Source organism: Cololabis saira, chromosome 9 (genome assembly GCF_033807715.1).
Source record: "Cololabis saira isolate AMF1-May2022 chromosome 9, fColSai1.1, whole genome shotgun sequence".
NCBI classification, from domain to species: Eukaryota; Metazoa; Chordata; class Actinopteri; order Beloniformes; family Belonidae; genus Cololabis; species Cololabis saira.
In genome coordinates this window covers 30,965,499-30,990,898 of record NC_084595.1, presented here as the reverse complement: position 1 = coordinate 30,990,898, position 25,400 = coordinate 30,965,499, and the positions used below count along the sequence as shown (strand labels likewise).

Genomic DNA, 25,400 nt, shown 5'->3' with positions numbered 1-25,400 from the left:
TTTTCTCTTCTGTGTATGTTTGCAGGCCGGAGCCTCAGGAGCTGCATGCTGCCCTTCAGTCCCACCATCTGACCAACCCAGTGCTTGCTTCCACCTGTCAGTATATATGTCTCTGTTGGATACCTACTGACATCCTGACCTGCAGTCCCACCCTCTGACCACCTCAGTGTCTGCTGTCTGTTTATATAGTCATCCCTGTAGTGCATGAACAATTAACGATGTATCAGTAATATGTACATAGAACTCTTAGTTCTCCTGCTCACGGTTAATTAATACTAATATCTTGTCCTTTGTACCTTTGACAGTGTGTCTGTGTCTCTCTTCTCTCTGTTATTCAACGTCTCTCTCCGATTTCTCTTTCCCTGCTCTGCCCAGCTGTCCTACAGCAGGAGGATCCCCCCTCATGATCCAGGTCCTGCTCCAGGTTTCTTCCCTCCTCAAGGCTGAATTATGGTCCTGCATTACACCAACGCAGAGCCCACGCCGTTGCCGTGACGTCGTCGTAAACTCTTCGGACTTCTCCGTCAGTCCATTTCGCCGCGGTCCAATACCCCCCGCGATCTTTTCCTGAAGGGTTTATCCGACTTTTCCGGTCACAGTGAATCAAAGAGATAAGGACTACTATTGTGCAAAAAACCAAAACAACAAAAATCACACATACACGAAGAAAAGAGCGCTGAAAGTTCACGACTGCTTCACTAACCAGAAACAGGAAATACGTTGCTACCAAGCGAACCAATCACAGCCCTCTCGGTCTGCGTTGGTCTGCGTCGCCTCGACATGTAGTTACAATTTTTGGGAGGTACGCGTCAGCGACCGCGTCAGCGACCGCGTCAGCGACCGCGTGAGGTGCGCGACGCAGCGCAACCTGCGGCGTAGGCACGGCGTCGATTTGACGCGGAACCATAAATCAGCCTTCAAGGGGAGGGTTTTTTTCTTGCCACTGTTTGGCAGTTTTTCTCCCACTAGGGAAGTTTTTACCTGCATATTGATAATGTAATAATTGCTCAGGGTTCACGTTCTGGGTCTCTGGAAATCCCCCAGAGATAACTTGTATTGTAATAAATGCTTTATAAATAAAATAAAATTTAACTGAATATAATCTTCATGAATACTGAAAATAAGGCAATTTATCAAGTTTGAAAATGACAAAGAAGAAATAGCAGGCAGAATTTAATAGCAGGAAATGGAATAATGCCAAATGGACCGATCACTGTGGATGCGTCAATGCAACAAAAATTGAAACGTAAACTTATTGCGCTTTTTTTTTAAGGATTCCACACTCTACCAGCTTTGACACCTCCACAGCTGTGAGATAATACACTCTCTGCCCTAACCCACCCTTGTTTTTAGGATTATGTTCTCTGATAACTCTGTGCTGGGTAGCTGCTGGGAAACTTTTCATATCAGAATTTTAACAAATACGAGATGGTAATGGCCTTCAAGAGAAGATCTCTGACCAAACAGATCAACATCATGGATGAGAAGGTTGATTTTACATAGCACTAAACCATAATTGATAAACTTACGCACAAAGCTGGAAAAGTCAACACACTGCAGAGATAACAAAGCTTGTAGTTTAACAGACTCCATAAACTCTCCTGTCAATGTATGCTGGAGGAAATCACTCCTATACCATGTTTGGACCAAGATATTGTATATCTTCAGTGGGTGTGGTATTAAAATCTTTCCTGAGGGTTCTGGTCACAAATGGACAGCTCTTAGCCCATCCGTTCACACCTGGTGCCAACATGTGTCTCCAACATGCATCCTGAGTGGCAGCTTGTGATTGGATCTCACTAACCCATCTCATATGTAATTGAACAGGTGCATGATCTCTGGCTGCAAAGACCAAATGCGTTACATTATACATGCAGGAGGCAGCGATACACTTTACTGCGACTATCACCAAGAAAAAGAAGAATAGCATCCTTCCTGCATGTCACATTGGTTTCTCAGCTTTAACAGCTGAACTGTATGTATATATATATATATATATATATATATATATATATATATATATATATATATATATATATATATATATATATATATATATATATATATATATAAAACAGCAATGGCAGTTGTTGGTTTACACGTTAATGTGACACCGTCTGAGTACATCCTCTTGCCTAGACAGAAGATGTGACCCAGCATGCATTTGTGTTTGCACTACTAAGAGAATGTGGTCCATATGTGACCCAGACCATCTTGAAATATGGCCTCAGTGACAGATCTCAATGCATGCTCAAATCTGTCCTGAGGATGTTACCATACTGTATGTACATAAGGTTGTCCACTGGATCTAAATACTACATTGGTACCATATGACACAAAATAGCTTTCTATAGTATGCTATCGAGACAGGACCACCATCAACCCATGAGAGGCCAACTGACTGCTGATCTCCAGGGATTAAAGGTGTTTGTTCTGAGTGTCTCCACTGTGGGAAATGACCCATCTGGTCAGTGCATGCATTCGAGTGCTGTGAGCTGAGGTGCCAGGTATTAATGATGACGGATGGGGGGGATGCTCATTGTGGGGGAAGGTGTCTAAGTAGTGCACAGTCTCATGAAAAAAATGAATACAAAGAGGACAAATATGTAAAATAGAGACAGGAAACCTGTTAGACTGTCATTTACAAGAACTGTGGAAAAAAAGAGAAATAAAAGAAGATGCAAGTGCCTTGATTGATCACACACACACACACACACACACACACACACACACACACACACACACACACACACACACACACACACACACACACACACACACACACACAGCCACCTTTTCTGATCAAATGCGATCCTACATTTTTGAGATCCTGCCTCACCCACTCCATGATCACTGAAATCAGGCATTACTTTTCCAGCACAGTCAAGATCATAGGCAGGTGAGTAACTCCCCACGTTTATCCCACTCAGCCAGTCTGGGACCGCAACTTATGTTTTACTGCCCTCTACGGGCAATAAAAATAAACTTATAGATCATAATTTCATAGAGAGAGGGGGGGGCAACAATTTTATATTTAATCGACTGTACTTGAATAAATCCGCAATAAATCCAACCTACTTACCTTGACTCTGTTGTCACTTAAATCTCAGTGCTCTATTAGCACTCACTGAATGTGCCGTTTTCTAATCCTACTGTAAAGAATCAATGTGAACGAAAGAGCAGAGAAAAGTGGGAAAGGTTGTTTTTGCTGTTAAAAATGTGTTGCTAATTCTGTTGCTCAAACTTATGACTGAAACATGATAACATCACATTATAAACTAAAACAGTTAAGTCTTCAAACCTGAGGATTGGCGATCCAGGTACACGAGAAAAGGATTTATATAGCCCTTTTTTATATGATACAATATTATGTGATTATGATAGTTTCAATTTACTTTATATTTAAGGTTTACTACAACAGAAATATAAGATAACATAGTAGCCACTGGGAATCTTTTCTCAGCAGATGAGTAACAGGTCTACATTATGTCCTTCTCATCAGGATGATGTGCCCCCTTTGGGTGAACAACGAGACTGTAAAACTACTTTCTCATCAAGTGATAAAAAAGAATCACAGTTTGGGTTTTTGTTTACTTCCTTAAAGAGAGAAGGATGTTAAAAGGACAGATTTGTGGCTTCAGGCAGTCCATAGGGAGGAGGAAAATGGGAACCTGTGGGACCCACTCTACCGTTACCTATGGGTTTGTGGAAATCACTTCTTCACAGATTAAATCAATGTATTAAAAAGTGATGCCTCATTTAATTGAAGCATGGAAGTCAAAATCAAATTCAATACTTGAATGCTTTGTTTTTGTGTGTGTGTGGGGGGGGGGGGGGCTTGTAGCTGCAAATTTTCTCAACAGCCCATTAAATAGTAAGTTGTGATTGTAGTTTTTTTTATAATCCATCAATATCAAATACTATTTTCTATTCTCAAACAAGAGCATTAAACCCTGTATGTGTCATAGTTCTCGTCTAATGTTACAAGCACTGGCAATGGCATAATAGCACCTGAGAAATGGCTGGGCTTACAATGTTTAGTCGGTTGCTCGCCCACACTTGCTTTCTTTTCCTCTTGCCTGGGCAGCAGTTAGTGGTAACGAGGGACGATGAGCTCGGTTCTGCCCTTCCCTTCCCTGTGATGAAAGCCTGTTCTGGGGACTCTGTGGCGGGCAGAAGCAGTGATAATTGAAGGCACAAATGAAGAGAGAAGATTGTTTTAAATGACGGAGAGGAAAGTAGAAGCGGGTACATAGAATATATTGAATTCCAGTTGCAGAGAGATATGCAATGAAGTAAACAGAGAAGATAAAGCAATGGCCGATAGGATCAGAGGATAAGACACAGAAGAAATAAACTGGACAAGACATGCTTCTCCCCATCATACAGAGAGAAACAAAAAATCCAAGAGGAAATGCTGGACTTTTTAAAGGATTCTACTAGTCAAGTGGGTCTTTGAGGCTCTGCCCGGACCAGACACATGGCAAGCACAAATGTTTGGGAACCCTGCTCAAAATGTGTTTCTATAAATGGTAAATAAGTGCAACATTAACTTTTTTCCAAATGGTCTACCACTGAAATCAAAACATATTCAATATTTTATTCAAGATCGTGCTGTTTAACAGAATATCTGACACAAGATATGATACTCAATTTTGGGGGATTTCGTTGTAGCCAGTAACACGGAGAACATTTGTTTGGTTTTGGTTCTAAATCAGCAAATGCATTTTAAATAAACCTTTTAAATATTAGTCAATAGTGAAGAAAAACATCAGTCCCATCCGTCCATCAGGCTTCCTAAAAGCACCTAAAGGGCCATAATATCTACAGAATAGTGTTTTTAAGAATCTCACAGAGCTGTAAACTTTTTACAGAAGAAAATATTTGTAAGGTGACATCTTTTTAGGGTGTGTTACAAAACAAAGCACTAACTCAATTTTAGCTTCAGGCCCTTTTCCCTTTTCGAAGGGATGAAATTGATGGAAATCAAACTGTAATCTTGCTTAAAATACTGAAGAATTGTCTTTTTTTGTTGTGTGTTTGTTTTGAGATTCTGACTAAGGATCTGGTTTCCTAGCTTTTCTTTCCCTCTGTACTCTTAAACGGTATGATTTAGTGTATTAACAGCTTCCCAAACAGAAGCACTTTGTAAGCCCCAGCCTGCAGGTCAAATGTCAATCATAATAGTCTGACTGTAGCATCAAAGTAATATTTCACACACACCTCAGTAAGAGCAGGAACATCTGAGATTAGATGCACTAGAGCAACTAATCGAATTAGCCCCATGGTTCTTCATCTGTGCTTAGAAATGTGTATTTTTGAAACTGATACTCCAAACACACACATTAAGGGGGCATCAAAAATTAGTACCTCATAATAACAGATTATGTTACACAACTGCTTAGCAAGGTTCCCATTATTCCTTGTCATTCATTTATTCTGTAAACTGTGCTGTATTGTGTTCAGTTGACTGAAAGGACGTGTGACACTCACATCTCCGGGAAATATTCTCCGGGACCTGGCCCTGCTTCCACTTTCACATCACCTCTCTTCTCTGTCATGTTGCCAAAGTGGACTCCTTTGTACTGAGCAAAACTCATATGTGACTGGTGAAAAAGAAAGAAGCAAGCGAGATTGATAATTAAATGAACATGAAATTAGAGAATATATCTGACTCATTCACGCTTATCTATTTTTCTATAACCGAGGCTCATGAAGTTGGAGCTAAATGAAATGGGTAAGTTCGGCCAAATGCAACTGTATATCAGACATCTAAGTGAGACCCTCTGTCCTTTCACATCGGTCTGAGTTTAACAGCTTGCTTCCTCTGCCTCCAGTTTTTCAGATAGGAGCGGTCCAGTTTCAACAAATGAAAGAAACAACTCTGGGAACACGCTGGCAAGCTGTCACCAAACACATCTTAAAGATACTCTGTGAGAACATTTCAGAAATATAAAAAGGACAGAATAGCATCAGCTAAAGTCAACTGACTATGACTGAATTTCCAGTCTGTAACTCTTCTACAGATATTAAATAAAGACAAAAGGTGATGAAAACAAGGATTCTATTCAAGAAAACTACATGAGTCAACCGCTGACTCATGGTAGTGACTAACCTATTAAAATGACTGCAGAAAAACACTTCTCCATCAAAGATAGAAAATGCCTGAAATGTCTTTTTAACTTTTCTCCTATTTCCTATTCAGTATGTTTAAAAAAATAAATAAAATAAAATAAATTCCACATTTCATGCAGACACATTCATTGTGATGGTATCAAGGCTCGAACCAAATTTAAAGGCAGAAATTGCCTATTCGTGTCAAGCAGAGCTTTTAAAGTGAAACAAAAACACACCTACAGGGTATAAACATGTCCATTCAGTACTGATAAAATGGAAAGGCAGGTGATTTATTATTTAAATGGGAATGGAAGAAGGCAACCAGAAAGAGCTTCTTTTTGTAGGCTTGTGTGTGGGCAGAACCCTGCAGGCTGAATCTACTGGTACTGTTTTCAGAGAATATATAATCTACACAACACAACTAGTACTGATTATGGGTCCTTCATTTCTAGAGCCAGCATCGTAGGCTCTTTTGCGGATTAAAAGATACAGTATCCCTGATACAAACTCCAACAATGCCTATAGGTTTAAATTATATATATATATATATATATATATATATATATATATATATATATATATATATATATATATATATATATAAATGTAATATATATGTAGATAGATAGAGAGAGAGAGAAAGAGAGAGAGAGAGAGAGAGAGAGAGAGAGAGAGAGATACCCAGTGTATGTACATTTTCGCAGGCTTAAAGTTATGCAAGGCTATGCAATTTCCCGTGACTGCGTGTAAACAAAGCTCTCGAAGTTGGCTCTGTCTTCCTCATTCTAACACCAACAGTGGTTAATCACACTATAAAAAGCCTCCCAGTGTGAGGTGACTAATAAGACGTATTTTCAAGTCATATTTTTGATTCACTGTTGTTTTCTAAAGAGCCCAATTGTTCTACACTTCCACACAATCACTTATTGGCGTTATGGAGCTTTTTGGCACCATCAGCCACTTGCCGTTCAATCATACATGATAGATAGATCGCTGAGTGATATGTGGAAGGAAAGGCGGGGAGTAAAAGGGTGGCAGGATTCCTCCATTTTTTGAGGCAGGATTTCCTCCCTTAACTACTGAATTAAATCTACTTGGTGAGCTCAAATTCAAAATAAACTGTAAAGCAGGCTATCTCTCAGCTCTGTCAGGGTGATGTATGCTGACTGGTTCGTACTAGAGAATGTAAGAGAATGCATGAACCTGCAATCTGTCTTGTTTTTCTCCACCAAGGTTTAACTTCATTTTAGTTTTTTAGTTTTTTTATGTAATTTTTCTTATTTCTTATAGTTAGAGTACATATAGAAATGAGTGACATAAACAAAGGGAAATTAAACTCTTCAAAATCTCCGTTCTCGGAGCGCAGGTTTACTCGTAGTTCCTAGAGTATCCAAATGTAGATTTAGAGGACGGGTCTTCTGCTATCTGGCACCGTTACTATGGAACCAACTTCCAATCTGGGTTAAGGAGGCTGACACCACCTCCACCTTTAAAACCAATCTTAAAACGATTCTGTTTAGTAAAGTCTATAGTTTATGTAAACTGTAGTGTGTTAGGGCCAGTAGTCATGGCTGTAGCTGCAGAACAAGACTAGAGCAGGTGGGACAGGTTAGTTTTACCCTACTGATGATGTGTTGTTGCAATAGTAGTAGAATAATATTGTGCCTGCTAAAGTTCAATCGCCACAACTCCCAACAGAAACCAGTGAAAGACCTCATGAAAAGAACTTACTGCAATCAGGGGAGGGTGCCAAACTTGTCACAAAAAATATAAACTCTACCTAAGGTCTGAGCTTTGACTGTCTACATCTGCTTGTAAAGTCATCCCTGTAGTGTGCACCAGCTAGCCATTGTCTGTGTCTCTCGTCTCTCTGTTATCCATTCTCTCTGTCTGTTCTCTCTTTTCCTACTCTGCCCGGCTGGTCTTCGGCAGGAGGGTGCCCCCTTATGAGCCAGGTCCTGCTCAAGGTTTCTTCCGGCACGATTAGTTTTTCCTTGCCACTGTTTGGCTTAAGGTTTTTCTCCCACTAGAAGAGTTTTTACCCGCCATAGTTTATGTTATGTTTATGTAATAATTGCTCGAGGGTCATGTTCTGGGTCTCTGGAAAGCGCCTAGAGACGATTTCTGTTGTAATAGACGCTATATAAATAAAATGTTATTGAATTAGTTGAAAAATTGAAAAACTGTTTGTATTAAACATAGCTTCATTGTGGATATTTTCAATTCAATCCAATTCATATCAGATATGCTGGTATGCTGCAATAGGCCTACGCTTCAGGGGGAGACCAACATGATCCACTGAGCGGTGCCCCTCACCCCTCCTTCTCTCCTCTTCTTCTCTTTCCTTTCCCCAGATCAATCCTCAGTTAAAGTATCTCATAACCATAATTGTTCTCCATTGTTCTGTTGTGCTGGTCTGCCCCCTCCTTTTCTCTTCTTTGCACGTTTGTAGGCCAGAGCCTCAGGAGCTGCATGCTGACCTGCAGTCTCACTGTCTGGCCATCCCAGTTTTTGCTTCCACCTGTCTGTATAGATGTCTGTTGGATACCTGCTGACATCCTGACCTGCGGTCCCACCCTCTGACCACCTCAGCATCTGCTGTCTAAATCTGTTTATATAGTTATGCCTGTAGTACACCATTTAACGATGTATAATATGTACATAAAAGTCTTAGTTCTGCTCACGGATAGTTAATACTAATATCTTGTCCTTTGTACCTTTGACAGTGTGTCTGTGTCTCTCCTCTCTCTGTTCTTTATTCTCGCTTTCCTATTTCTCTTTCCCTGCTCTGCCCGGCTGGCCTTCAGCAGGAGGGTCCCCCGTTATGAGCCAGGTCCTGCTCCAGGTTTCTTCCCTCCTAAAGGGGAGTTTTTCCTTGCCACTGTTTGGCTTAAGGTTTTTCTCCCACTAGGGGAGTTTTTACCTGCCATTGTTTATGTGATCATTGCTCAGGGGTCATGTCTCTGGAAAACGCTCAGATTACTGTTGTAATAGACGCTATATAAATAAAATTGAATTGAATTGAAAAATATTTGTTGGACATATTCCAGAGCCAACTGTGTCTTCTGAATACATTTACTTTTCAAGAATGTTTTCACTATAATCAGGAATTAGTGACTGAAATCTTTTGGACCTCTATGAAAAAATAATCTGTACAATCTGAAGTTATAAATACATTCCTTTTTTAATGAAAATGTAAACAGTCCTATTCATATTTCTCTATATTAATAGTCTTGAATTCAGGAGAAACTTGCTAACAAAACAATTATGCTCTTGGCAAACTTAAGTCAAAACAGAGTGAAAGTTATAGTTATTTTGCCCAATTTACCGTCTACTTGCTGAGATTGTAGTACAGGCCTGATATGAAAACACACAAAAGTGTTAATTATATATTGAAATCAAAAATACTTCAAATTTTGTATGCAAGGGTTTCTAAATATTTTGAATATTATGAATAGACTAGGTAATTTTTATTTTTATTTTTTTTTTAGATGTATTTTTTATAATTTTTCCTTTCTTGATTATGAGGGTGGTACACAGGTCTAAGAATTTCACCAGATGTATCAATTATGATACATCTGGCATTATAAAGTTGATAAATGGCTGAATAGATAGACCTGGTTGAGAAATGTTTGTAAATTATAAGTATCCACAGATTTTGTCAAGCAATCCTTTTTTCAGAGCAGAACTAAACCATTCAATGAAGGTGAGTGGATTAAAAAGATTAAGATGTGTGTGTGGGGGGGGTCCCCTCTCATTATCAGCCGTACGGAAAACAGAGGAGCATTTTTTATATTCATGTCTGTTGTCTTGACATTCAAAGGTTCTCAGACAACCATTCAATTCCATCTCCATATTTTTAAACTCAGCAAAAACACAGAATAAGAAAGTGTTTGCGTTTTAAAGAAAGGAGCGTGCCAGATGAGTGAACAGAGGACACAGACAGAACCAAAGGTTGAATTTTCAAAAGGAGATCAACAGAAGCTGAAAAGAAAAAAAAGAAGGAGAAAGAGAGAGCCATGGATGAATGCACTGCTGATATCCCTAAATCACAGCACGCCCCATGCCTGCGACACAACCTCGGCCAACACTCAAGGACGTTGTTGACTTCCTCTCGTCATTAACAGATGAAAAATGACTTAATTTGAAGTGAGACCAGCAGGAGTGTACATTATTTTAAGTGAATATTGTAATATAGCTTGAAGAATAATTACTAATGGCTCTCTTTGTTGGCATGTAAAATGGATGAGCATGGGTGTGCTGTGGCTTCTTTAAGGTGGAGCTGCATTCATTAGCTATGGAAATGGGTTTTGGGCCAATTCAGTGAGGTGAGGTGGGGGCTCAGTGGTACATTAGATCTACACAAATGAGGGTATCACATCCTCTGATATATGTGCATTTAAACTTCAACGCAGTTCTGCATGTGTGTATTTATTCTTACCAGTGGCAGATTGTAGAAGGCTGGCCCCAGGGTTGTGTCCCTAGGAGGGGGCTGCTTCTTGCGCAGCACAGCGTGGGCATCCTCCTCATAGCCATAGGCCTGGCCCACAGAAGGAATGGATGGAATACCTGACCGCCAAACTAGCTGCAGACTTTTAGCCTGCAGCCATAGAGAAGAAGCAGGAGAAGGGAAGGGAGAGTGAGTTAAAAAGTCAGAGTTTCTGATGGGAAAAAAAAAAATACCCTGGCTTACAAAGGAGCTGAAGATGCCTGAGGCTAGCATAGTATGAACCTGAGGGAGATACAGAGAGGGAGCAAGAGAGTGAAGGAATCTGAAGATGAGAGTTAAAGGAGGATAAGGAAGATAGAAGGAGAAAGAAAAAGTGAAGAGTAGAAGCGTAAAAGTGCAACAGGGACGGTATCGCCATCAATGAACTTCGTTAACAGAAATGTCATTGCAAAGGCTACTCCACTAACTTTCCATAGCTTTGAATAATGAGGCTTTCCAGATAATTACAGCAAGCATAAAAGCAGAGTCACTTTTTTCATGAATTGTAAGATCAAAGAACATGCATAAAAGATGGCAATAGCCATGACCTCAGAGGAAGAAGCCAGTGAGGTGCAATAATACGGACAGCCACTAGAGTCTGAGTCCAGTAGCATCCCACTCAAAACAATCTGTCATGAAACACCAAGTTAACTTTACACATTAGTGTCATAAGTTAGCTACATTAGTTATGTTCATTTGTTTTGAATAGTGTGCTGAAAATATGACCATATACAGAAGTAGATGTTAGACCTTAGAAGGAAGTTGTTGTGTTCAATTTTTTTATCATTACCAAACATAAAAAGAACAAAAGAATACATGTCTATTTTTTTGTTTACTTAAACTTTCAAAGCACAAAAGACACAATCTTTTACAAAAGATTCTTACACTTTTGCAATACTTGCTGTAGTAAATGTATGCTTACTAGACTCTTCTGGGTACATGTAAAACTGTATCGTAGTTGGGGACTTTGTGCTGCCTGGTGAGTCCTCATCAGGTCAAATTAAGAGTGCATTTTTGCATTTACAGTATATGAGAACAATTCTAAATGAATAACCCAATAAGTTAAAAAGAGAAAATCTAAAGCAAATCATTGCGTACAATTTACTTTGCTTTCATATTTTCGCCAATATGCCCAGTCATTTTTTGCCAGGCTTCTTAGCCTGTTCTACACTGGCTGTCCTGGCCTTGAGCGTGTTTTCTAAGGGTGGCAACACAATGTTGTCCCTGGGGCCGGGAACCTTTGATGTGACGTACTTAAAACGCGTGGAGCAGTTCTGAAGACTGTGGCCACCATGGATGTTTACCTAAAAAGACAACCGTTCAAAAAAGAAAGTTAGCAAAGACCAGATGGGACAGAGAGGGCACATATTTCTCGCCTCAACCCTCTGGGCAAATACTGGTGTCTTCTCTGTGATACTAAAGGAAAAATTGCATTGTAAGGTGAAAACTTAGGATAATTCTACTTTCCTTCTACTCCAATTCTTCAATTCTACTCCTCAGCCATTGTCGTTGATGTTATCAGCCAGCTCGGTATAGTTCTGATACAGGTCCACAGGTTTCATGAGGGGTAGGGGAGGGCTAGTGGGAGCAGAGCGTCTTGTTTTCATTCCTCCAGGGAGATTGTGACTGGAGCGGCCTGCCAAGCCGCACTGCCAAGGTCCGATTGTAGAATCAACAATTTCATTTAGGTCAGGCAGGCTCCAGTATTTTTCCGTCTGCCTTAAGTCTCTGGTTCATCAATGGCGACTCCAAACAGACGAATTTGTGGTCAATTCCCGCCAAGCCGAGCTTCCAACTTCTCCAAGGTCTTTTCCATCCTGTGAAGGGAAGTCATTGGCCATCCATGCCAATGACTTCCCGAAACCGCAGCTAGCCTGCGATTCTGCTCAAGAATCGCACCCAGCTTGCGATTTTGCTCCCCCAACGTTTGAGACTGAGCGTTGGTCACACAGCGTATCCTTTCAGTCACGTCAGGCAGCTCTGAAAGGTCCAGAATAGCTGTCAACGTTTTCCGAATTTGTCCATTTGCCAGGTAACCGCCAGCTCCAAAAAGCAGAAATCCTGTTATCAGAAATCCAATTATGAAGGCATCTTCAAGATCCTCAACCAACAGTATGGACTGATACATGATCCTCCACGTCTTCCAGGAGTCCATCGTGTATCCAGCAGCAAACGTCCCGTCGGGGCAAGAGAGCTCCCATTTGCCCTGTCTTCTAGCCGAGAAAATTTGGTCAATTGCACTGAGTTCAATCAATTTCAAACAGATTCACAATTACTCCATTGTTCAGGTACCAGAATGCTGAATCTGTGATCGGCAAAAATACACAAAGGGTGCGCCCGAAATCCTGTACTAAAAAGTATATACTAAAAAGTATACTTAAATTTGGCACACTTTTGTGTAAATATCAGTAATATGCATTAATTCGGACGTACTATTAAGAGCGCATACGTCACTTCCTGCCGTAGGGAGGAAGTGACGTGTCACAGCAGCGGTAGCTGCTCCGCTATTTCCCGTTTATTCTGGCCGAAAGAAGATGACGTTATATAATATCATTATATACGAATATTATAATATTAATGTTATGTAATAATAGTATTATACTTAATATTATACTTATGATATACGTATCACTTAGCAACCAAACGCTGCTGCATTGCATTGTGGGAAGTTTCTGCTCGGCTAGTGTCCATCAATCCACACTAAAAGAATTCTCCGGAATGAGTATGCATGGTGCACACTATTGAGTACGTTCTAATGTTTCGGACGCACTAAAAAATCTCGCACACTCATTTTGCATACTAATTAGGGTGGAAGTATGGGATTTCGGACGCAGCGCAAGTTCCAGTTATGTTTGTAAATGAAGGAGTTCACTCTGTCCTACAGTACCTTGACAGGGCAGTGGTCATAGTGCCCAGGTCTTGGGGAACTTTTCTTGAATTACTGACTCCTGAAAACCACTCAGTTATAGATAGAAATGGAGCAAATGGAGTGTTTTACTACGCTGGACTGGAAGACAGGTTTGTTTATTAAATTATAACGACACAGTCCATGGTTTTTAGAAACTGGTGACATGCCAGATCACTACCTGACTAAGGATTTATTTCCATTCCCAAATTTCATCCCACATCCTGCTTTATTTTCTTCTTGTCCTCACTCTGTTCGCTTCCAGCAGATACAGCCCTTCACGTTGCTTGTTTTCTGATTGATTGTCTGCTCCAGCTGCAATGATTACCCAGACCTGTGACTGATTACTCCTGCTCACGTAAGCCCATCTCTCCCACTTCCCAGTCACAGGTCGTCTTAGCCACGCAAGCAGTCCAGATATTCCCAGTGATTCTCGTGGAAAGAGTGACTCCGTCGGTACGGAGACAATAATCAATAAGCCAACTGAAAATGTACACAGTGGCTGAGGAGTTAAGGAACCCTGGTTTGAAGTTTCTCTGAGATGGTTTTCAGTCGATCAATCAACCAGGGGAAAAATAGGGCACAAAATAATGCCATAGAGAAAAAACTGAATCAAAAACAACTAAAAGTTGTGAAATTACTTTAAACAGCTGCAGGTTGAAACAACTGGAAAGGTTGTTTTAAAAAAAATACAGATACATGGAATTATATAATCATAAGAAGAAAATGTCTCCAAATCACTTGAAACAGAAAATACAGAGAAAGGCATGCAAACCACCAAACAGACACATTCAAATTCACTTTAGCAGATACAAAATGACTGGAAAGTGGTATTGACATAAATATACCAACCCAGTACAAAGATAGCAAATGATCATTGGTAGGCCTACAACAAAGTATTACAGCCTGTGACAGAGTATTTTGTAGTTATTGTGTGTGTTTGTATTAATCAGTGACGTTTGTCCTGTGTCTCTTTTCTCTATTAAGGAGTTTTGATTTCTGTTATCAGGGGCCTGTTATCCTAGAATTCATGCTGTGTTCATTTTTCTAATCCGATTTGTTTATGATATTACATTTGCCAGATTTAAAATGAAGACGTTTCTACTACCTGATGTTTGACATCTCCGCGGGATGACTTCATAGATCCGGGGCCAACAGTAGAGAGCAGCTCGTTGCTGTGATGACTCTGGGGCCCGTCCATGCTTGTTTGTTGTTTTTTTTTGGTGGGGGGTGGGGTTAACTCACCATGAAGAAATCAAGAGTGGCAGCTTATTAAACTTAATTCAAAGACAACATAAAGTCGTTTAAGAACGCCAATTGTAAGGCCTGAATTATGGTTCTGCGATAAATCGACGCAGAGGCTACGGCGTACCCCAACGCGGCGACGCACATCGTACGGTGCGTGTCGCCGCGTTCCCTACGCCGTAGGCTCTGCGTTGGTGTAACGCGGAACCATAAATCAGCCTTAGATATTACAAGTTACTTACTACTCTCTAAAAGGAATCCGCTCCGCTGTTGACGCGGCCTTTTTGAATATGCGTGGTTGGCTGGATATCACACATCGGAATCATCATCCGAGTATTTTATGAACTCGTCATATTTTTGCTGAAAGCAAAAGTTAATTATTATCTTCCATCTGTTCAAACGAACAGTCACGCATTTATCTGCCGTATTGGCATGCTGCACAAACAGCCTTGTCCAATTCCACCATCTAGTGGATAAGTCAAATATGCCCGATACAAACTGAACGCTCATTTTATTTTCTATCCTTTATCCATTTTCTACACCCGTTTTATCCTTTGAGGGGTGATGGGGTCAATTTATTTATTTCTGTGTATATATACGGCATGTTTTCCTTAAATGCAGAACTCATTCAGAAACTACCTGTAATCAAACAAATGTCATCGACATGTGATGACTGTTTTTGTGGTTAAAAAAAGAAACAAGGATGATCCTACATTTGGCCTTAATCCTCTCTTACCAATTTTTTGCGCCTTTGACAACTTCCTCTATCAGTGTTCATTCAATATTATCAAAGAAATTGATATTTTATGAATAATCCCATGTAAAATGTCTTCTTGTGGGAAATAACTTGGTCTGGTCCTCAATACATTGCTCAACATTTTATTTTGATACATGTAACAGAAAAAAGCTAACACTTTCACAAGGAAAATGAACTAGGAAAGCAAATACTGCGCATCTTATGGAAGAGGGCAATATCCCAGACCAGAGTGTAGATACAAAGCTCACTGTGCTTTCTAATTAATTGATACAATGAAAAAGTAAGTTTCAAAACCTGCGAGCATTTCAACAAAACCACAGCAAAAAATGATTTGCTGATTGTTTAAGAGTTTTGGTTTTAACAATTCAGTTCAATTCAATTCAATGTATTTGTATAGCGTCAAATCATAACAAAGGTCATCTCATAACGCTTCACAACACAAAAACAGAGATAAAGTTGATTAGATATAATACATCATAAAATAATGTATACAAACATAAGCATCAGAAGAAGATCAGCATCAGTGATAAAAGTGATCAGATATCACACATCATAAAATAAAACACAAGCATCAGAAAACATCAGCATCGGAGAAACAGAAGAACACATTAACTAGCTGACTCAGGGCATAGGATTTTTCGTAGAAGAAGGTTTTAAGCCTACTCTTAGAGGCAGAGAGTGTGTCCGCCTTTCAGACCAAGACTGGAAGATTATTCCAGAGGTTTGGGGTCTGAAATTTGAAGGCTCTGCCTCCAATTCTGCTCTTGGAGACTGTAGGAATCACAAGCAGTCCTGCATTCTGTGAACGCAGTGGGTCTAGCAGGATAGTAGGGGACTATGAGTTCAGAATCAGAATCAGAATCAGAAAGGGGGTTTATTGCCAAGTTTGTTAACACACACAAGGAATTTGTTATGGTGATTGGTGCAATACAGTAAAAATAAAAATAAAAAATAAAAATATAAAAGCAAACAAATATATGGAGATAAACTAAGAGATAGAATAAAGTAAAATGTATAACAGAAATAAACAGAAATGTACAATATGAGGATTAAAAAGTGCCGGATATGAATCTTTACAAAAAGTGACGTAGGATGACAGATGACAGATAAAATGTATAAACAGAAATGAACAGCATAGACATAAATGTACAATATGGGGTTTTTAAAGGTAGGCTTTGAGGTAGGATGGTGCCTGACCATTCAGGACTTTATAGGTGAGGAGGCGGGCTTTAAATTCTATTCTGGCTTTTACAGCACCGATATTAGTTGAACAAAATAAGGCAGATACCGTCAACCCTGACAAAAGAGAGGTCGCCACTTCGCCAGCAGAGGGCAGCAGTGAGTCTAAGATGAGAGTAACCTGCTTCGGTGCTGCTGGTGTCTTTACTGACAGTAGGACATGTTAAGAAAGCTAAGACAATGTGAAAGCAAATTAGACTCTAAACATGGGCCATGTCCCTGCATTACGTTTAAGTATGTTAGTATGTATTTATAAAGTAGTGTCGTTTGGGTTAAAAAATAAAGAATCATCTTTAGGCCTACTCTTTTAAGCCCCATTCGATTTTGTCCACACGGCAGCAGTACAACCGTAGACGGGGCGGGGAAGTGTGAGTTTACGAACCGTTCGTGAAAGCCTCACGAGCTGTCGCCACCATCGCAGCCAGCGAACTGCATCTTATTAGCAAGGTGTCCCCGCAAGGCAGCTCAGTAACCAGCTCAGTAACCAGCTCTGCCGTCCGTTTATCTCACGCACATCTTTTTTTATACACACTCGTGTTTGACACTTTTAGGGGCTTTAGGGTGCCATGAAAGGAGTCCGGTTTCTCGTGTTTTCCCTGGTGCTTTCTACGTGTTTGCTGTGCACGGCTGAGGCGGCCAGGAGCAGGACCAGCAACCAGAACAGCTTCCGGCGGGCGGCCAGCGGCGTCTACCAGACTCTGAGCAGCCTGTTCGGGGAGGACAACATCCGGGGCTTGTACAAGGTGAGCGGCGAGCCGGTGGGAGCCTTTTAAAAGCCTGAATTATGGTCCCGTGTTAAATCGACGCAGAGCCTACGGCGTATGATACGGTGTAGCCTACGGCGTAGGGTACGCGGCGACGCACACCGTACGGTGCGCGTCGCCGCGTACCTTACGCCGTAGGCTCTGCGTTGATGTAACGCGGAACCATAAATCAGCCGGACCAGATCGCGCCCGGGCCTTTGCCAACAATTGGCATGGATGCCATTTTGAAATATGACCCCTCAAAATGATAAGCAGCATTATTTTAAATGAATTAACATCCATTATCATTATGGTCAGTCAACCACAACAGTAGCACGTACATGTATATGAAGATTAACCGCTCAGTTATGTTTTTCCTTCTAAGGAACTGCTGGATTAATGGTCTGCTTTCATTGGCCCAGCTGTATTTCCTGCACTTAAAAAAAATCTAACGTTATTTCCTGCATTTAGCCGCCAAATAAAGTGACACATCTCAAGCTACTTGCGTAATGATCTCCAACCCCCTTGAAGTACAGAGAAAACTTAGAACTTAAAATTGAATCTGTTTTGAATGAATGAATGAATGAATGAATGAATGAATGAAGTTTATTCAATCATGACAACACAACACCAAAAAACATTGTGCACAGCATTGATATTTCACACAAAACCAATAATCATGTGTTGAACAATGACTGAAAAGGCTTAGGCTGAAGCAAACTGCTTATAAAAGCCTATCCTATATTACCAACTTTCTTTTTTTGGCTACCAACCTCCAGAAAACCAAAGAAACAGAAAAGCAAAGAAACAACAAAAGGCAAAGAAACAACAGAAAAGCAAAGAAACATTAACAGATAGTCAATCGCACTTATAAGCTTAAAAAATAGCAAACCATTTTCTTAAAAACCAAAAGAGAATGACATGTTTTTAAATTTATGTTGGCATCATTCCAGAATTTAACTCCAGTAATGGAGACACATCTCCTTTTCATACCTTTTTTAGCTTTTTGTATTGTAAAATTGCAGACACCTCTAAGATTATACGGAGTCTCCTGAATTAAAAAAAACCTCTGTATTGAGTCAGGGTCAGAGTTTCTCCATTAATTTGTCATTAAATGTGGTTTGATTTTCATCTAAGTCATAAAAATAGACAAACATGTGCTTAAGCTGATAAAACGCAGTTATAATAGCTTTTTTCATTGAACAGAGAAACCCCCCCCCCAAACATTCATGACACTGGAAGGAAAAAGACAAATAAATATCATTGTTTGTGTGTTATCATTTTAAAGGAATATTTGGCAGTTAAATCAAACCTAGACATATCACTAAGTGGTAATGTCTGTGAACTTTTGTTAGGAAGGTAATCAACATGAATCAAAGCAGTATTGAGTTGGAACTTAAGTTTGCGACAAAATGTTAACCCAGACGTCCAGTAGTGACATTAGAATAATTGCTCTGATGAGACTCAAAAATGCAATTTCCATTTAAGTGATAGTGTCGATATCGTCCTCATAAATGAACCAAAGTAAATTTATCTTTGTATGTGTAGGAAAAGTGTATAGCAAGGGCTGTTTGCACAGGAATATCCTTCAGCTTGCTGCTACATTGTCATGACTCTGTGCAGGTTGACTACCAATAATAAAAAGGAGGAGAGGTCATGGCTTCTGCTTCTATTGAGCTGCAATCGCCACATATATATTAATGACAAAACAGGCGTGCATTAATGTTGAACCCTTCTCCTCATGTGTTAAGAGTAACAGGGTTCCTCTATCAAGTTACCGATTTCATGTCAACAATGTTTCTAGGTTTGCAATTTCTGGATAAAAAATGAGAACTAGTGTCTTGAAGGGTTGTTTTTTTTTTTTTTTTTTTTTTTTTTTTCCCTTAATTCATTAAATAGCCAAGTCAGATAGAAAAGGCTTGACATGGGGAGTGGTAGTCTAGTGGCTACAGAGGTGGGCTTGGTTCAAGCAGGAATTGCAACCAAGATGAACCACCTTGGCCCCCTGAGCAAGGCCTTAACCCTAATTGCTCCATGGTGTGTGTGTGTCTCAGATGTAAGTCGCTTTGGATAAAACGTCTGCTAAATGACAATAGTAGTAGTAGACATCATGTGTATTGATGGAAATAAATGGTGGCATCTCTGTTAATAAGCAGATTTGCTGCTGTGGAGAGATCAGCGGCAGCGTGAAACTTCAGTAACAAAACACTGCTTTGTGCATCTCGTGTTAAACTCCCCATCAGCACTGTAACACTGACAGGAAGGACGTATCCCATATTTTGTCTTCTTGGGGTCACTTGCGATGCTGACACGATTCCCTTCATTTATCGAGTCTGAAATGAACTTGTAGTGTAAAGATGAGATAGACTCACCCTTTCACTTCCCATTCTTTTCTTGTCAGTTTTTTTCCAAAGCAACAGAGCGCTTTGTCCATGGGGTGGACTGTTTCCTGGACACCATCTGGAAGGTCTGGTCGGATCTGCTGGATGTAATGGGCATTGACTGTAAGTCTTTAAGCATATATCAATGTCATTCATGTGTCAAAGTGATGTAGACAGGCAGAAGGTGAAAGATATCGGGATGAGTCAGTGACATCTGAAATGCCCTGGAATATACTCTTCTTTCTCAGCTGCAAGTATTATTATTTAACTAATTCAATTTAATGTCATCTTCTCTTTCTCTCTGTTTTTCCTGCAGCTTCAAACCTCAGCCACTACTTTAGCGTCACGTCTCTTAGCGGCTCACCAGCGCGTGCACTCCTTCTGGTTGCCGCCATACTGTTGGCCTACTGGTTCCTCTCTATGTTCCTGGGAGGGTTCTTTTACCTGCTGCACGCGGTCTTCGGACGCTTCTTCTGGCTCGCTCGCGTCACCCTCTTTGCCCTATCTTGCCTTTACATCCTGCAGAAGTTTGAGGGCGACCCTGAGCGTGCCGTGCTGCCGCTGTGCTTCATCATGGCCGTGTACTTCATGACGGGGCCCGTGGGAGCGTACTGGCGCCGGGGAGGAGGTGCCGGTTCCCTGGAAGAGAAAATCGACCACCTGGACACTCAGATCAGGCTGCTCAACATCAGGCTGAGCCGTGTCATAGACGGCCTGGAGCGCAGCGGGGATCAGTAGACTCGCTGTAAGCTGCAGCAGGGATCCGTTTGTGGTGGGGGGAGGGAGGGGGGGAGGGTTTGGGGGCAAACCAGATGTATTTGTCAACATATTCTTACACACATCTGCAAAAACACCACTCTACAATTGGGTTAGGAGTAAACTAGATTTGAACTCTAGCTTAAGGCTTAAGATGATTTTTGTAATGAAATAAGTGGAAATCCTCAGAAGCATGGACAGTTAACTCGGAGCATAAACGAATCAAACGAATATTTTACTTTTGGTTTATTGCCTCAAGGATTTGGAAGGTTTTTCTATAATGAAGTTATCAGAGAGTTGTGTGGCCTAATTCCACACGTCTGAAAGGATTTCTAATTGGAGAGTTTTTGTCGTTTGCTGGAGCACCATCAGCACTCGTGCTAATATGTATATTTATGTCCTTGTGTAGAACCCAGGAGTCAAGACTTAGTTTGTTGACAAAAGGAAAGAAAAAAGTGTTATTTCTTTTTGTCTTTGAAGCTTCTAAAAGGAAAGTTTGGGGTGTAATACGTGGTTGGGACAGATACATTATTTCTAATGCATCAAACCTTCAAGTTATTAGTTAGTTGTCCACTGTGAGATTTATTTATTCCATTCCATCCAAAATGTGGAAATGTGTCAATCTTTTTTTTTTTTTTCTTCTTCATTCCAAGAATTTGACATCAGGACCTCTTTTTCTTGTGTGCATGTGTGCGTGCCTGGCGGGTGTGTGTATGTAAGTGCATGCATTTGTGGGCGGGCTTGTGAAATGGTAGCACTGCGTTATAAATCACCATCAGACACAGGAGCCAGCAACAACTCAGGGACTCACCCAGTATGTACACTGAACTGAAATTACACAACAAGCATATTAAAGTCATATCTTGGCCTCTTTGAGTCACCTCACATTTCAGTTGTGGGTTGTTTTGTTTAGTTTTTTCCCCTCTTTCACAGTACTTGTGCTTCTGCTTTGTGTTGCAATTGCGACGTTTGTGTGATGCCTGATGACCTCACTAAAAGTCAGTTTTTCAACCATACAGTTGACAGTTGCTCGACTCTACTATCTGAGCTCCAGTTACAACTAACAACACATGCATGTGTGAAACCATGTATTCTCAAGTCTTGAGCTGCGTACTACTGGCTGTAAATTGGTCTTGATATAAATACAGTTTCAGGATTAAATCTTGGATTGTGGGCTCGTGCCTTTGATCCTGTTTGGAGGGAGAAAACAAAGTGTGTTGTGCTTTTTAAATCTGATGTGGAAACCCATTTACAGTATTTATGTATGTTAGTATGTGATAATTTTTTTTTCAGAATATTTGAACAGGAGTGTAAAACCTTGATGATTGATTGACTCATGAAGTATAACCTTGTTGAAAAGAATACTGTATGTATATTTTTGTTTATTTAACTACTTTTTTGCCATCGTTTTTCTCTTATCATGCATTGTTTTAATAGAACTGGCCTTTTCAGTAATTTTGTTTCTTACATGTCAGTAGCGTATCTTCATTGAATTAAATCAATCATTGGAGTCTGTGTGAAGTGTCCAAGTTTTGAATTTGAGGAAAAAATTCAAAGCAGGACACAGGCCAGTGATGTTACTGATGGTCAGATGGGGCTAGGATTTTATTATAACCTTTAGTCAAATATGAATGAGTATCTATCATCAGCAAGCATCAGCATGTGTGAGATGCTGCAGGATATATTTTTCTCTCAGTTGTTTGGGTCCAATGATAACGCTTTCCTTTTGCTTCATTGTCATACACAAGCTGCAGACGCATGGACTTTATTTCCAAAAAGAGTTTTACAGCTCTAGGTGTTTTTCATGCATTTAGTTCCTCATTAGACCTTCGGTTTTGCCTTTGAACATGATCTTTGAATCAATTCTGTTCATCTGAACAACCCAGCTACGTGTGTCCGGCGTAAGTTGCGATTTTGTTGCATGCTGCTTTTATGCTTACAATATATTTATGTTGTCAACTGCCTAAGTGCAGAGGTTGTACCGAATGTGATGTGTGAAATTATGAATTAGCCAGTAACGGATTATATTTTGAGTTATTTTATTGTACAATAAGTCTTAATTTTTTCCTGTACTGTCAAAGTTAATATTTGCACTGATTACTGAACTGTGTAGACCAAACTATCACAGAATAGCTCTTTGACATCACCAAACTAAACCGGATATAATTATTCCTCTTTCATTCCAGAATCCCAGCAATGCACTTGTGGTCTTTGGGGTCTCGCTACCCTTTCTTTAATTTTTTTTAAATAACTGAGATAAAATAAGTCTTTTCAGAAACGCAGCTGCCTTGAGAGTGAGGCTTGATGCTGATGTGTTTGGATGTTTTAATAGCCTACAGAACAGTCCGTGGACATGTGAGACATGTCTCATCTTTGAAGGTGTTCGGTGTACAAAAAATAGTCGCTCAAGGAAGGTGTCACTCAGTTCAGTGGATCATTGCAATAGTGTGTGGAATTTCAATATAAATATGATATTGTGCTCAAGGTACTCCTGAGATTTAGAATGATATGAGATTCTTACTATTTTAGACACTGAAAAGTGTTCAAAAATATTTTGAACGCAAGTTCTCTTGCGTCCTGAAAACACTCTAAAGGCTCAGAGGAAGAAGTTTCCTCTGAGAAATTGTGGAAGACACAGCTGGCTGCAGATCTGTTCGTGTACTGCTCAGATGCTGAATGATACTTCATCTTTCTGTCTGTGTCTCTTGGCGTTAGATTGAATGCTCTGCACAGATTATATTTATTCTGTCTGGAATGTCTTGAGTGATTTGTAATTCCTTTAGTGTGCCGTCCTCCCTCTTTTCATTCCTCTGAGTAGCCTGCCTTTTTATTATATGTAGTGCCAATAATGTATTTTTTTTTTAACTTAAGACAATTACATGCAACATGATTTTAAGTAAATGCATAGGGATTTTTTCTTATTCTAAACATTTCTTTACTTGAGTCATGTCAAAAGCCAAAACTTCTGTCTGCTGTTGTGTACTTGTGTGTTGGAGTGTGTTTTGATGAAAACCTGGAAAGTGTCTCTTTTTGTGTCAGAGTGAAAATGAGGTCCAGATCTGAATAAACACCACAGTACTGTATGAATAAATGGCTCCATTTTATACTTATTTAATGATCCGAAGGGGATGATGGTTTACTTTGCATGCTAGTTATTTAACAGCAGTATTAGTTTAAAACAACAACTTAACTAATACCTTAACAGTAAATCAGGATGTAGGTTTAGAGAATAGTGGTCCGTAAACTACGTTTAGAAGGAATCTTGTGAATTTCATCAACAACTGCCAAAACTATAAAATGAAGATTCATTCATACATTTTTGGAGGTGGCTTTTCTATCACTTTATCTACCACTAGGTGGTGCTGATTAATCTTGAATGATGACTCCCCCCAAAATAAAAACTTAGAAGGGGGACACTCATTTCTGGTACTAGTCTTGCCACAAATATTTGTTTATTTATTTATATATATATATATATATATATATATATATATATACATACACACACACACACACACACACACAAATAAATTTGCACTGCCTGACCAAAAAAAAAAAAGCCAGCACCTGGAAAAGATAGTTAACATCTTGCAAGTTATTGTGCACTTTAAAGGGGACATATTATGGCATTTAATGTATATTTTAAACAGGCCTTGAATGTCTTAAAAACAATCTAAAGCTTGTTTTTTCTACATAAATCAGAAATTCAGCCTGTGACCCATGTCTATAGTTTTACCGCTTCTAACCCCTTTTTCTGTGCTTCATTCTAAGGGAAGGGGGGGGTATGATAATGAGGCTCTGCACTGATTGGCTGCTTGAATGACGTGTAGCAGGGGAGGAGAATAAGCCTTGCTCCAGGGAGAAGAGCAGCCGGCTACATGTCCCATGCCAGGGAGCTTCTGCGACAAAATAAAATCCATTGCTTTATTTTTTTTGTATTGACTGTCCTAACTGGCCGCGAGTTTAACGGTTTCAGCGGGGACAGAGAGCATCCGATGTCACACGTGATAGTCGGACGCTCGCATTCAGTTACACGGTGTAAACGGATCTTAGACCCCGTCCACAAGTGGCCGGGTATTTTTAAAACCGAATATTTCCCCCCTCCGTTTATGAAATAATTTGTATCCACATTACATCGTTTAAAAAAAAAAACCCTTCCACACATAACCGAAGATCTGCGTTTTCGACCACATTCATAAGCATTCCAAACCTGTAGATCTGCCGCCGCTCCCGGGGAAGCTGCGCCTCCGCGGCGCAGCTTCCCCGGCAGGCGCGTCTGCTTCTCGGTTAACGAGCCCCCGTGTCCCGCCACGGAGCTGCCGCGTTATCGACGCAGCCCTACGCCGTAGGGTACGGCGTAGGGCTGCGTCGGTGTAACGCAGCAAACGGTGGTCAAGAGCAGAGACCATTTATTTAATAAATAGCTTGGAGAACAGATGGTGGATCATCTGTAGTTCTGTAGTAAGTAAGTAAGGTAAGTGTCGATGCAAAATCTCATTTCTACTCTCCCTCGCTGTTCAAACAGCCACCGCTTCTAAACAATGGCGGAGCTCGAGCCGGCGGAGAGAGCTGGTTGTGGGCGTGGTTTCAGCAGCGGAGGCTGAACCTATGGAAATCTGCTCCTGTCGTGACTCACGACGGGAGCAGATTCTAATCGGCTCAAAAAAAATCACGTGACACTGGGGGATTCTGTCGGGCGGGGGTCAGAGACCTTGCAGAAATTCCTGGGATTTTGTCTCCCCTATGCTGGCAGGGTGAGGGGAGACCA

General features: G+C 40.4%; 2 protein-coding genes across 2 annotated transcripts in view; one reads left to right on the top strand and one right to left on the bottom strand.

The window, feature by feature from the left end:
- Positions 1-14,712, bottom strand: part of stpg2 (sperm-tail PG-rich repeat containing 2) — a 71,149-nt gene extending 56,437 nt beyond the window's left edge. The window contains 7 exon segments of the mRNA XM_061730239.1: positions 4,064-4,163; positions 5,494-5,606; positions 10,559-10,717; positions 10,811-10,849; positions 11,776-11,910; positions 13,494-13,538; positions 14,620-14,712. Of these exon segments, the coding sequence (XP_061586223.1) occupies positions 4,064-4,163; positions 5,494-5,606; positions 10,559-10,717; positions 10,811-10,849; positions 11,776-11,910; positions 13,494-13,538; positions 14,620-14,712 (684 nt within the window).
- Positions 14,713-17,130: 2,418 nt separating this feature from the next.
- bri3bp (bri3 binding protein) lies at positions 17,131-20,651 on the top strand. Its single transcript, XM_061729250.1, has 3 exons — positions 17,131-17,495; positions 19,897-19,999; positions 20,193-20,651. The coding sequence occupies exons 1-3, from the start codon at positions 17,319-17,321 to the stop codon at positions 20,612-20,614; spliced, it is 702 nt and encodes a 233-aa protein (XP_061585234.1). The 5' UTR covers positions 17,131-17,318; the 3' UTR covers positions 20,615-20,651.
- The last annotated feature ends 4,749 nt before the right edge of the window (positions 20,652-25,400 follow it).